The sequence below is a fragment of the Mus caroli genome, unplaced genomic scaffold, assembly GCF_978045245.1.
Source record: "Mus caroli unplaced genomic scaffold, Mus_caroli_1 scaffold_14, whole genome shotgun sequence".
NCBI lineage: Eukaryota > Metazoa > Chordata > Mammalia > Rodentia > Muridae > Mus > Mus caroli.
Window position 1 is genome coordinate 29,488,085 of NW_028227269.1, and position 12,780 is coordinate 29,500,864.

The window sequence follows — 12,780 nt, forward strand, 5'->3', positions numbered from 1 at the left end:
CAAGAGCTCCAGGGTTCTGGTTAGTACATCATGTTGTTCCAACAATAGGGTTGCAGATCCCTTTAGGAACCACTTGAGGCTTTGTCACGGACCCTTGTCCTCCCGCTTCCATGTGAGGGCATTAGATGTGTAAAAGATACGCAAGTTACACTGCTGTGTCCAACAGCCAACCCTCCGTCAACCAAACGCACACTTCCATACAGACTTCAAATAAGCGGTCTCATGAGGAAACAAGTGTCCGTTCTAAATCATACAGTGTCTTCTCTTTCTCCAGATGATTTCATTGACAAACTTGCTCGCTGTGAATTCTTCGATGATGAAGTCACAGACTCAATATTTTTCTTAACAATCCATGATGCTATTTTGCATATTTTGATGAAGAAGGACTACAGCACTTCAAAGTTTAATTCCAGCCAGGTACAGATGCTTTAATGGCATTCACAGTTGTAGCCAATCATAGACACTCAAGTGTTTCCTCTAAATTCAAACATTGGGCCCTGATCAGTATTTCCACTCTTCTCAGGAAAAAGAAAGGAAATTTGACTTTACCATAAATACAAATGGAGGACTACGTAATCGGGAATGTCAGGTATGATCCTTCAGCAGATTTATCTTCTTCCAAACATCACAAAAGTGTGTGTGTGTGTGTGTGTGTATGTGTGTGTCTGTGTGTGTGTGTGATGGAAATCCCTAGCCCATCAGATAAAGGTGCTCATTTCCAAACCTGACAATCAAAACAGCTCATTCCCAAGTCTCCTCATGATGGTAGGAAAGAGCTGACCTTCATTGACCTTGACCAGAACTCACATGCACACAATGTTGTGTGTGCATGCACGCACAGATGTGTATACACACAATTTTAAGTAGTAGGTAGAAATCTAATATCTCCTCGAGCCTCTGTGGTACATCCTCAGAAACTGAAAGGAATGCTTTGTAATTTCATGGGAAAATTTGATGAAACAAATTCAGAGGAGGAAAAATAAGAAAGTGGAAAATAACAAACTAGTGTCCCCTTGAGTACCTTTCAGTTTTCAAAGTTGAAATAGAATTTTCAAACATGGCCTTATTCTAACTTTCTTGTAAGCCCACAGACAGGAGAACCATCTTGTCCATCAAAAGGTTAATGAAGTTTGGAAATAGCAGGCACCCTCTGATATACAGGTGCTCAACACAAAAGTTAAGCTCCTTTCATTTCTCACTAGAATGAGCTACCAATAACTTAACTGGATAGTTCCAAATAATTCTAGAGCATTCATTTCTAAAACATTCAGTCTTTTAAGGCAATGTCTGTAGTATAGGGAAAGTGACTTCTTTTGTAGGCCCAAACATGGTAGGTTCATTAAATTATTTTAAATCTTTAGGACGACACACGAAGGCGGTATCTTCTATTTCAAATGAGAATGTGGTTAATAAGGCTCAGAGAAAACTTAACTAATTTGTGTAAGGTCACACACTGAGTGGCAGTGGCAGAACTGGAACTAGGAACTGGTGACAGTTGCTGCACCCTGCCTCACTGCAGTATACACTTCTATCCTTAAGTGAAAAACTGAATGACTATCATCAAGTACAGAAGGTGGCCCATGGTATTCCCTTAAATGAAGAAAGGCATAAGGACAGCAAGCAGGAACTCAGATTAGATGAAAATCAAGGTCTTAGGGTCAGATAACCCTGGACCAAAGGGTGGTTCAAATAGCAAAGGTGAAGTGGAAGGACATTAGTTAGAGACCTGAGAGGAAAGCAAGACTGACACCACCTCCATTCAGACAGACAGACAGGTGCGCGAACACACGCATGCGTGCGCGCACGCGCGCGCACACACACACACACACACACACACACACACAGTTTGACTCCAGAATTGTCACCAAGTACTAAGGGATAAGGTCTAAGAACAGTATTGAAATGCTATGACATCAGAATGGAGCAAGGACCATGTGGCTTTCCGTATTGGAAAATACAAATTTAACACCAACTCCTGGATTTGCTTAAAGGAAAACAACCAACAGTTGTGGCTAGGCCTTCAGCTGTGGGGTACAAATGGACCGTGAAGGCAGAGATAGCTCAGTGGCTTGATGTAAGTCTGATCGCCAGAACCCACGTGATGGAAGCAGAGGACTAAATCTTTTGAGTTGTCTCCTGACCTCCACATGTGCACCATGCATGCCCCTCTCTCCATCATATGAATAAATGTAAAAAGGAAACTAAAAACAAGATATCCAACTGACATACAAGGGTGACTCAAAACAAATGTAAGAAAATATAATGCTGTAATGTATTGTATTGTATTGTTACATGCTTAAGCTACAAATAAGTCTTTGAAACACATACAAAGTAAGTGAACTCATGGATCTGTGATAACCAAGCAACAATGGAAGGCCATTAAAGATTCTTTAAGCTGAAAAGATGGCTCAGTAAAAGCACTGGCTGCTCTTCCAAAGGACCAGGGTTCAGTTCCCTACACTAGCATGGCAGCCCACAACAATCTGCAACTCAAGTCCTAGAGGATCCAATGGCCTATCCTGACCTCCACAGGTGCCAGGCATAACACATACACATATGTGAAGGCAAAACTCCCATATAAATCAATCTTTTAAAAAGATTTTTAAAAATTATCTTTTTTGGTAACTGCTAAGTTCCAGATCCTAGGAAAGAGTTCCTGAAAGGTGAACTTAACAGACTAAAACAATCACTTTGCTTTCTTCCAGGTACCAGTTGAAACGAAATTCTAATCAAGATACAATTCGGAAGGATTCTCATCTGTCATAACAAAAACAACCTTATACCTAGAAAGTTATTGCTAAGTTCATACATTGTATGAACGATATTTTTATTTGACAGAATTATGTTTCAAACTTTGGAACGAGATTGTTCTAGCATGGTATATTTTTCACATATCTAGTTATGAAATTATGTAAATATTCCTAATTTTCTACCTTGTAGACTTATCAAAGGTAGAAAAGTATTTTGTTTATATGTATTTTTGTAGCACAGACAGATTCCTTTCCAAGTCATTATCTTCTTGCTCACCATTTTATGGTGTATTTACACCACTGCTTTGACTCTAATTTTTACAGGTCATGCTAATATGTCTCTATTTTAAACAATTAAGCTGTACGGGTGTGTGCTATTTTATTAAATGTGTCAGTTTTCTGAAACATGCTTGCTGTGGACCCATTCTTGAGCTGAGCGCTGTGACAACAATGCCGTGAGAGCACCACCTTAGGGCAGCGGCTTCTTCTTCTACTTCTTCTTTTTTTCTTCTTAAGATTTATTTTATTTATATGAGTACACTGTACCTGTCTTCAGACACACCAGAAAAGGGCATCGGAACCCATTACAGATGGTTGTGAGCCACCAGGTGGTTGCTGGGAATTGAACTCAGGACCTCTGGAAGAGCAGTCAGTGCTCTTAACTGCAGAGCCATCTCTCCAGCCCCACCTTATCATTTCTTTGACCAGATTTTATGATTATCGCTCTAGTTTCTAAGGCTTCTAACGCAACTAGATTGAGAAACACTTTCCCTAATGTCATATACGAAAGTATTATATAAATGGTTTTAAAGGCAATTCCCTACTTCCTCCCTTCCTGGTATGAAAACTATATAAGCTTATGGGGGCTATAAAATGACAAAGCAAGAAGAGGAAGGAGAGGTGACAGGTAGCCACTGCTTCCTGGCCTCACTGGGAGAGGAGCAGGAGGAAGAGGCATGTTGTCTGTGTAACTCTCAGGGCAGGAAGACTTGTTGAGCTTTTTGCTGGAGAGTGAAATCTAGCTCCCTTGGGTCCCTCAGAGGGACTTGTTCGTTTGTTTGTTTGTTTGTTTGTTTTTATGGCTTTTCGAGACAGGGTTTGTCTGTGTAGCCCTGGCTGTCCTGGAACTCACTTTGTAGACCAGGCTGGCCTCGAACTCAGAAATCCGCCTGCCTCTGTCTCCCGAGTGCTGGGATTAAAGGCGTGCGCCACCACGCCCGGCAGGCAGGGACTCGTTTTTCTGGCAAATGTATACTTACTAATGTGACACCTGGGAAATTAAAAAGCAGCACCACACAAATCAGGACCCTCAAAAGCTGAAGTACTCTAAATGGGAAAGCTGGGCCATTTCTCTCTCTCTTTTTTTTTTTCTTTTTTTTTAATTAGATATTTTATTTACATTTCAAATGCTATCCCAAAAGTTCCCTGTACCCTCCCCCAACCCTGCTCCCCTACCCACCCACTCCCACTTGTTGGCCCTGGTGTTCCCCTGTACTGGGGCATATAAAGTTTGCAAGACCAAGGGGCCTCTCTTCCCAATGATGGCATAAGAGACACAAGCTCTGCGGGGTACTGATTAGTTCATATTGTTGTTCCACCTATAGGGTTGCAGACCCCTTCAGCTCCTTGGGTACTTTCTCTAGCTCCTCCATTGGGGGCCCTGTGTTCCATCCAATAGCTGGCTGTGAGCATCCACTTCTGTGTTTGCCAGGCACCGGCATAGCCTCACAAGAGACAGCTATATCAGGGTTCTTTCAGCAAAATCTTGCTGGCATATGCAATAGTGTCTGGGTTTGGTGGCTGATTATGGGATGGACCCCCGGGTGGGGCAGTCTCTGGATGGTCCATCCTTTCTTCTTAGCCCCAACCTTTGTCTCTGTAACTCCTTCCATTGGTGTTTTGTTCCCTATTCTCAGGAGGAATGAAGTATCCACACGTTGGTCTTCCTTCTTCTTGATTTTCTTGTGTTATGCAAATTGTATCTTGGGTATTCTAAGTTTCTGGGCTAATATCCACTTATCAGTGAGGGCATATCAAGTGACTTCTTTTGTGATTGGGTTACCTCACTCAGGATGATATCTTCCAGATACATCCATTTGCCCAAGAGTTTCATAAATTCGTTGTTTTGTTTTGTTTTGTTTTGATTTGATTTTTTTTTTTTTTTGAGACAGGGTTTCTCTGTATAGTCCTGGCTGTCCTGGAACTCACTTTGTAGATCAGGCTGACCTCAAACTCAGAAATCCACCTGCCTCTGCCTCCCAAGAGCTGGGATTAAAGGCATGTGCCACCACGCCCAGCTAAAATTCATTGTTTTTAATAGCTGAGTAGTACTCCATTGTGTAAATGTACCACAGTTTTTGTATCCATTCCTCTGTTGAGGGACATCTGGGTTCTTTCCAGCTTCTGGCTATTATAAATAAGGCTGCTATGAACATAGTGGAGCATGTGTCCTTTTTACCAGTTGGAGCATCTTCTGGGTATATGCTCAGGAGAGATATTGCTGGATCTTCCGGTGGTACTATGTCCAATTTTCTGAGGAACCCCCAGACTGACTTCCAGAGTGGTTGTACAGCTTTCAATCCCACCAACAATGGAGGAATGTCCCTCTTTCTCCACATCCTCGCCAGCATCTGCTGTCACCTGAATTTTTGATCTTAGCCATTCTGACTGGTGTGAGGTGGAATCTCAGGGTTGTTTTGATTTGCATTTCACTGATGATTAAGGATGTTGAACATTTTTTCAGGTGCTTCTCAGCTCTTCGGTATTCCTCAGCTGAGAATTCTTTGTTTAGCTCTGTACCCCATTTTTAATGGGGTTATTTGAATTTCTGGAGCTCTTTGTATATATTGGATATTAGTCCCCTATCAGATTTAGGATTGGTAAAAATCCTTTCCGAATTTGTTGGTGGCCTTTTTGTCTTATTGACAGTGTGTTTTGCCTTACAGAAGCTTTGCAATTTTATGAGGTCCCATTTGTCAATTCTTGATCTTACAGCACAAGCCATTGCTGTTCTGTTTAGGAATGTTTCCCCTGTGCCCATATCTTCGAGGCTGTTCCCCACTTTCTCCTCTATAAATTTCAGTGTCTCTGATTTTATGTGGAGTTCTTTGATCCACTTAGACTTGAGCTTTGTACAAGAAGATAAGAATGGATCAATTCACATTCTTCTACATAACTGCCAGTTGTGCCAGCACCATTTGTTGAAAATGCTTTTTTCCACTGGATGGTTTTAGCTCCCTTGTCAAAGATCAAGTGACCATAGGTGTGTGGGTTCATTTCTGGGTCTTCAATTCTATTCCATTGATCTACCTGTCTGTCGTTGTACCAGTACCATGCAGATTTTATCACAATTGCTCTGTAGTACAGCTTGAGGTCAGGCAGGTTGATTCTACCAGAGGTTCTTTTATTGTTGAGAATAGTTTTTGCTATCCTAGGTTTTTTGTTTTTCCAAATGAATTTGCAAATTGCCCTTTGTAGCTCAGTGAAGAATTGAATTTTGATGAGGATTGCATTGAATCTGTAGATTGCTTTTGACAAGATAGCCATTTTTACTATATTGATCCTGCCAATCCATGAGCTTGGGAGATTTTTCCATCTCCTGAGATCTTCTTCAATTTATTTCTTCAGAGACTTGAAGTTCTTATCATACAGATCTTTCACTTCCTTAGTTAGAGTCACACTGAGGTATTTTATATTATTTGTGACTATTGAGAAGAGTGTTGTTTCCCTAAGTTCTTTCTCAGCCTGTTTATCCTTTGTGTAGAGAAAGGCCACTGATTTGTTTGAGTTAATTTTATATCCAGCTACTGCACTGAAGCTGTTTATTAGGTTTAGGAGTTCTCTGGTGGAATTTTTAGGGTCACTTATATATACATAATACACTTATGTATCATAGCATCTGCAAATAGTGATATTTTTACTTCATCTTTTCCAATTTGTATCCCCTTGATCTTCTTTTGTTGTCAAATTGCTCTGGCTAGGGCTTCAAGTACTATATTGAATAGGTAGAGAGAACTGTGCCATTTTTCTAGACTGGCCTCTAAACACTTACTGTCAAAGTATCATTCCATCCTTCCCTGAGACGGTCCAGAAAGGCTTATCTTTCAGACTTAAAGTACAAAAATGCCGAATAAAGTTATTTAAATAGTGCCTTTACCAAAACAAAACAACAAACAGGAAAACCAATAGAAACAGCACTTTTTATTGTTAAGCTTTAGAGTCATGATCACCTTATGGGACGCGTATGCTATTTTAAGATGTGTGTGCCTGCAACTCTCAGGATGTTGCACAAAAGCTTCAAGTTCCCATCAAATGGTAATATCATCCCAGGCAATGGTGCTGCCTACATTCTTGCTAGGGAAATCACCAGGAGCAGACACGGCTGCTCAGATCTGATGCCTATATCATATAACACAGCTAACCTTGACATCTCAACAGCCTCATGGAACTCACTCTTAAAATTATTTATTTTATGTATATGAGTACACTGTAGCTGTACCGATGGTTGTAAGCCTTCATGTGGTTGTTGGGAATTGAATTTTGATTTAGGACCTCTGCTTGCTCAAGTCAAACCCACTCTGAGAATCCCTGCTTGCTCAGGCCCAAAGATTTATTATTATTAAACTTCAGATACACCAGAAGAGGGTGTCAGATCTCATTACAGGTGGTTGGGAGCCACCATGTGGTTGCTGGGATTTGAACTCAGGACCTTCAGAAGAGCAGTCAGTGCTCTTACCTGTTGAGCCACCCCTCCTGCCCTGGAACTCATTCTTAGTTGTTCCTTCTCTCCTCTAGAAATTTATGGACCTCGACTTGTCTGCTCCAGAACCAGTGCTGACATTAGCACAGATATCTCACCCCTGATCAGGGAGAGGTTAAGATACTATGTTAGTAGAGGCAGAAAGGAAAGTAGACCAACATCAAAAGGGAGACTAAAGAGCTGGGGGCAGATACATTACTCAAATGAAGACATTAGCTGAGGCCTGGGCCTCCCTAATAATTATTTTATAAATTAGCATTGGTAAACAGTGTTGCCTAACAGCAAATCATATCATTTGAAAACGTTTTGGGCTGGAGCTTGACTCTACAATGCATGAACCAAGAAAGGGAGAGGTCCGTTTTTTAAGCATTTCCATGGATTTCATCAAGTTGAAACTTCCCTGCAGATCTGATTTTTCATCTTTTCTCCTCTGTGACTGACAACTCGATTCTCCGTGCTCCGGAGAAAACAAAACAAAAAGCTGTCAGGAAATGTTGGGCCTTATTCGGCCTTGGTTTGGACAAACCCGAGCCTGGCACGATTTTCAAGACCTGTCATTCGTTCCCACTTGAGAATGACTCTTTTTTTTTTTTTTTTTTTTTGGTTTTTCGAGACAGGGTTTCTCTGTGTAGCCCTGGCTATCCTGGAACTCACTTTGTAGACCAGGCTGGCCTCGAACTCAGAAATCCGCCTGCCTCTGCCTCCCGAATGCTGGGATTAAAGGCACTACCTACTGACCTGAATGAGACTGCCTCTGCCTAGTTACCGCTGATGTATCAATTTCTTATAGGCCCCGTGATATCATCCCACACCCCTCGTCATCTCACCCCATATTTCTATCCCCACCTTCTTGCCCTGTCTATATAAGTAAATTGCTGCCACATTAAAGCGAGTTCCTGCTTCCATAAGACTCCTGGCCTCATGTGGTTCTTCTCAATTCACTGACACTCACCATTCCGCTCAGCCCTGGAGAGACCAAGCGAGTCTGGGCTTCTCTCCTCACAGCTACCTGCCCACAAAGAGCTGACAAAGAAATCCCGACTAGAATCTGTTCAACACTGAAGCCTTTAATTCTCAAAAAATCTAAGCAAATGAAGATTCTTGGGGCCAGAGACTGAGTTCTGACCCTCATACAAACTGCCTCTAAACTACAACCCCGTTCCGTTTATTTACTTGCAGAGATGAGGACTCTTGCATCCTAGGCTGGACTGGAACTGTGTGGCTGAGGATGCCCTCCGTCTCCTGATTTTCTTGCCTCATCTCCCAAGCACTGGGAGTGTAAGAGTGTACTACCCTCCTCTTACCCAGCTCAGCTTCACATTTAGGAAAGCAAACTAGATTCAAAGAGGGAAAGCGATACTGTTGCAGAAGTTGTCAGACAATCTGACTGTACAGTCTACACTTTATAAAGTTTTGGGAAACATTACTCCCCCCCAAAATTAAAATTTCTAAAAACTGATTATGGGTAGGACCTACCTCAGAAATAGTATAGGTACATGCGTTTGTTCCATAATTACTAATTTAGCACTGTACAAATAAACACAGCCTGCAAAGCTATTATGAATTATGTTATTTTTATAATTTTACTTTTGTTTATAATCTGGTAATATATATTTTTAAAAAATATGTGTATGGGTGTTTTGGCTGCATGTGCATCTGTGCACCTGGAGCACACAGAGGCCAGAAGAGGACATCAGATCCCTTGGGAGTTGGGTTATGGTACCAAACCTGAGTCATCTGAAAGAGCAGCCAATGATCTTTAACTGAGCCATCTCTCCATTCCTGGGAATTCATTTTTAAGGGTGAAATACTTTTCCTGACCACTAAGTATTGAAAACAAATACTTATATATCAAAAGATTTAGAATATAAGCTGCTAAATAGCAGGGACCATATCTACTTTATAAGTTAGATGTGTACCCACATCTAACACTGCAGGCATTTACTTTTCTGTACACACACACATACACACGTCCTCACGTTACCCTGTTAATACCTGCAATGCTGCCATCATCCCTAGTATAATTACTAAAACCCTGACTGGTTTCTGCTTCAATCTTTGCCTCACTAGTCTTTCCTAACATACAGCCAGAATACCTAATCCTTTCACAAAAGGTAGGTCACTCATCTTATTCCTCTATCTGGAAGGCCACAAAGGCTTTTCTTGTCACTAGAATAAGGTCCTTATTGCTATTAACTTTTTCTTGAGTTTTTTGTCAAGTCTTGGAGGCCAAACAGTATGAGTTTGTGAATGCTAGCCAAGTGTTATGAGCCAGTCCTGCCCTGAACCTCACCTTCATTTATTCTACTCATCTATTACTAAAATGAGCCAAGCCAAACCCCACATGAAGTCCTTTACTTTACTGTGCAGTTTGTAAAACTCTGCTCCCACTCAACATGACTTCCACCTACTTAAAATCTTAGCTCAGATGCTGTTTTTTCAATGCCATGACTGCTGAGTTACAACCTACCCAGGTGTGCTAACTGGCTTTCCCACAGGATTCTGACACACATCTGGCGTGGTACATAATTTAATACTTATAATTGGTAGTCTCTGAAGACTGTGCATCCCATGAGCTTAATACTGTCTAGTGAGTAAATACTTCCAGAAATGAACCTTTATGTGCCACATAGCTCGGTATATAAAATTAATGAATATGGCTTATGAAATGCATTCAGCAGGGATTAGAATGTTTTCTAGATCATGGAGGGTTGTGTGTAGTTTCTACTATTCTGCTTTAAGCTCTTGGTGGACCACACTCAGCCATAGCCCTGGTTTCTTGGATGAAAGACACACATACACACACACACACACACACACACACACACACACACACACACACACACGTTGGCTCATTTTTAACCAGCCTTGTGGCTCAGTGGCTAGGCTCTTCCAAGCCTCCCACAGCTAGTGTGCCCTTCCCTTTACTCCTTGCTCAACAATAAACCTGCCCTCAACTTTAGTTGCCCAGTTACCTTCTCCTTGCTCAGCACCTGAAATCTGCCCTCCCCCAGCTTACTTGTGTTTCTTATTTCCCACCAGCTACTCAAGGCCCAATAGGGGAAGTGGCCAATGGCCTCTCCACCCAAGACCTCACATGGCTGATGGTTCTCTCCACATGACATGTTCTCTCTCTCCTGTGTCTCCCAGCTTGCCTGCAGGAACCTGGAATTCCTGCCTCTTCTGCTCAGCCATTGGCCACTGCATCTTTATTGCTCGATCAAGAACTAACTGGGAAACAGGACCTTCAGTGTTCACAGGCAGATTCTTGATCATAGCATCAGAATGACTCCCTAACCTTACCTTTTCCGTCCAATTAAAACTCTTCTCAGACATAAATTGAACAAAACTTTAACAATCATGTAAATTACAAAGTATGATATACAATATCTAGACCATCATATTTGTCAATTAGATAAAGTATTCTATCATCACTCCTAACTTAATTATAATTTAGATTAAATTATACTTTAGATCAAATTATAATTATTATAATTTTTGTTATAATTTTATCCCTGAATTATGTTTAATTTTTTTTTGCCTGTAACACCACCTGAAAACCATGTCTTCCACTCTATAACCTCTCCTTTTTTTTTTTTTCCCGCCCCCTCCCCTCCCCCCTATAACCTCTCTCTTAATGTTAAACAACTTGAGTTTGATTATGAGACTATAACTAGTCTTCAACCACATCAGAAATCTTGAGATTAAATATTATCTGTGTGTGTGTGCATGTATATACACATTCATATATGAATGAAGCATCAAACATAGCTTCCAAAACTTAAACAACTATAGAGATAGCTGACTACCTGGACAGCTCCTAATTTCTTATAACATTGAAACATCTGTCTTCAGCCTTCTGGCCCAGAACCATCTGGCAGACAATTTGTGAAGCAGGAAATATGAAGAACTAGCTTTTACTCTGTCTTGGCAGAGCTTAGCAGTCAACTATCCCATCTATTTGTCCTTTTTGGACAGTATATTGTCTGTAAATGATATAAGCAATTTCTTTCTAGTGGCTACCTTACCACAATAAGCAATCTTGCCTGGAGGTAAAGATGATCGATCAGGAAGCTGTCAAGAGCAAACAGGTCTCATAGTCAAAAGAGATAACACTAAATGTCACAGTCTGTGGATTTCTGATGGTTTTGAAGACTAAAGTATCTCTGAACTGCTCCTCTTTGCCATTACTGTTTGAGTAAACTGAAAACACTTTATTATAATTGAATTAGAAGCTAACATAACCGTGAGTTTACTGTCTAGCCCCTAACTTGTACTACTTCATCATCCTGAACAGTTTGTAAGGCAGCTACTAGAAGGATTGAGTCACAGCCTTGTATTCTTAAATAAGTTGCATAATGCCTAAGAGTAACAATGTTAATTTTAAATTTTGTATCAATATACAGATTTTTATCAATCTGAAAACCTTAATTTTATATCAATATATAATTTCTGTACCGATTTAAGAAATTATAACTTTAATTTTGTATCAATTACAAAGATTTTTTTTATCAATGTAAGATTATGGCTACACAATGTTTTTTTCAAGAATAAAATTTAGTAATCTATCTCATCTATTTCTTCCCTGTTCAAAACTATGACCATTTCCAAATTATCCTTTAAAATAACAACTTATCTATAATTTGTAAAATAACCATTACCAGATGCCCAAACCCAGGGAATTGGGCTGACCACTCTCCATAGCTTTCTTCGTGTTAATTAGGGGCAATGAGATATTCTCTAAAGGGGTAGGAAAATTAGAAAAAAACTGGTTAGACTTTCCCTCTGAAGCATGACAAATACCCTTCCCTCCTGGGTCTCCTAGCCTACTGCAGGAACCTGGAAATCCTGCCTCTTCTGCCCAGTCATTGGCCACTGGCATCTTTATTGATTGTTCAAGAACCACATGGGGAACAGAACTTTCAGCATTCACAGGCAGATTCCTGATCATAGCATGAGAACGGGTGGGCCGCTACAACGGAGCCTACTTAGCTGTTAAGAGTCCTAAGTAAAATTAGACGTTAACTACTCATCAGGAGAAGCCGACCACCATGATAGCCTGGGGGGGGGGGTGCGGTGGGGATCTTAACTTTTACCTAATATTTTTTTCTATGATTTAAATAATAATAATAATAATAATAAGGTTTTGGAAGTAAAAGGGGGCATGGCTTTTAAATATGAAAGGAAGCAAATTAAGGACAATTTTAAAGGCAGCTTAAAAAATATAACCTTAAATGCAACAGGACAACAGACAGTGCCTACTACTTAGAA

The 12,780-nt window shown here is 40.6% G+C and overlaps 1 protein-coding gene across 2 annotated transcripts in view; it reads left to right on the top strand.

Annotated features, from left to right (window-relative positions):
- Slc26a3 (solute carrier family 26 member 3) overlaps positions 1–2,774 on the top strand; it is a 28,775-nt gene extending 26,001 nt beyond the window's left edge. The window contains exons 18-20 of one of the 2 annotated variants that reach the window (XM_085830127.1): positions 275–417; positions 506–589; positions 2,706–2,774. In XM_085830127.1, coding sequence (XP_085686253.1) covers positions 275–417; positions 506–589; positions 2,706–2,729 — 251 coding nt within the window. In that variant the 3' untranslated portion in view covers positions 2,730–2,774. The remainder of the gene's footprint in view (positions 1–274; positions 418–505; positions 590–2,705) is intronic. The other variant, XM_021179499.2, reaches the window with a different exon arrangement.
- The last annotated feature ends 10,006 nt before the right edge of the window (positions 2,775–12,780 follow it).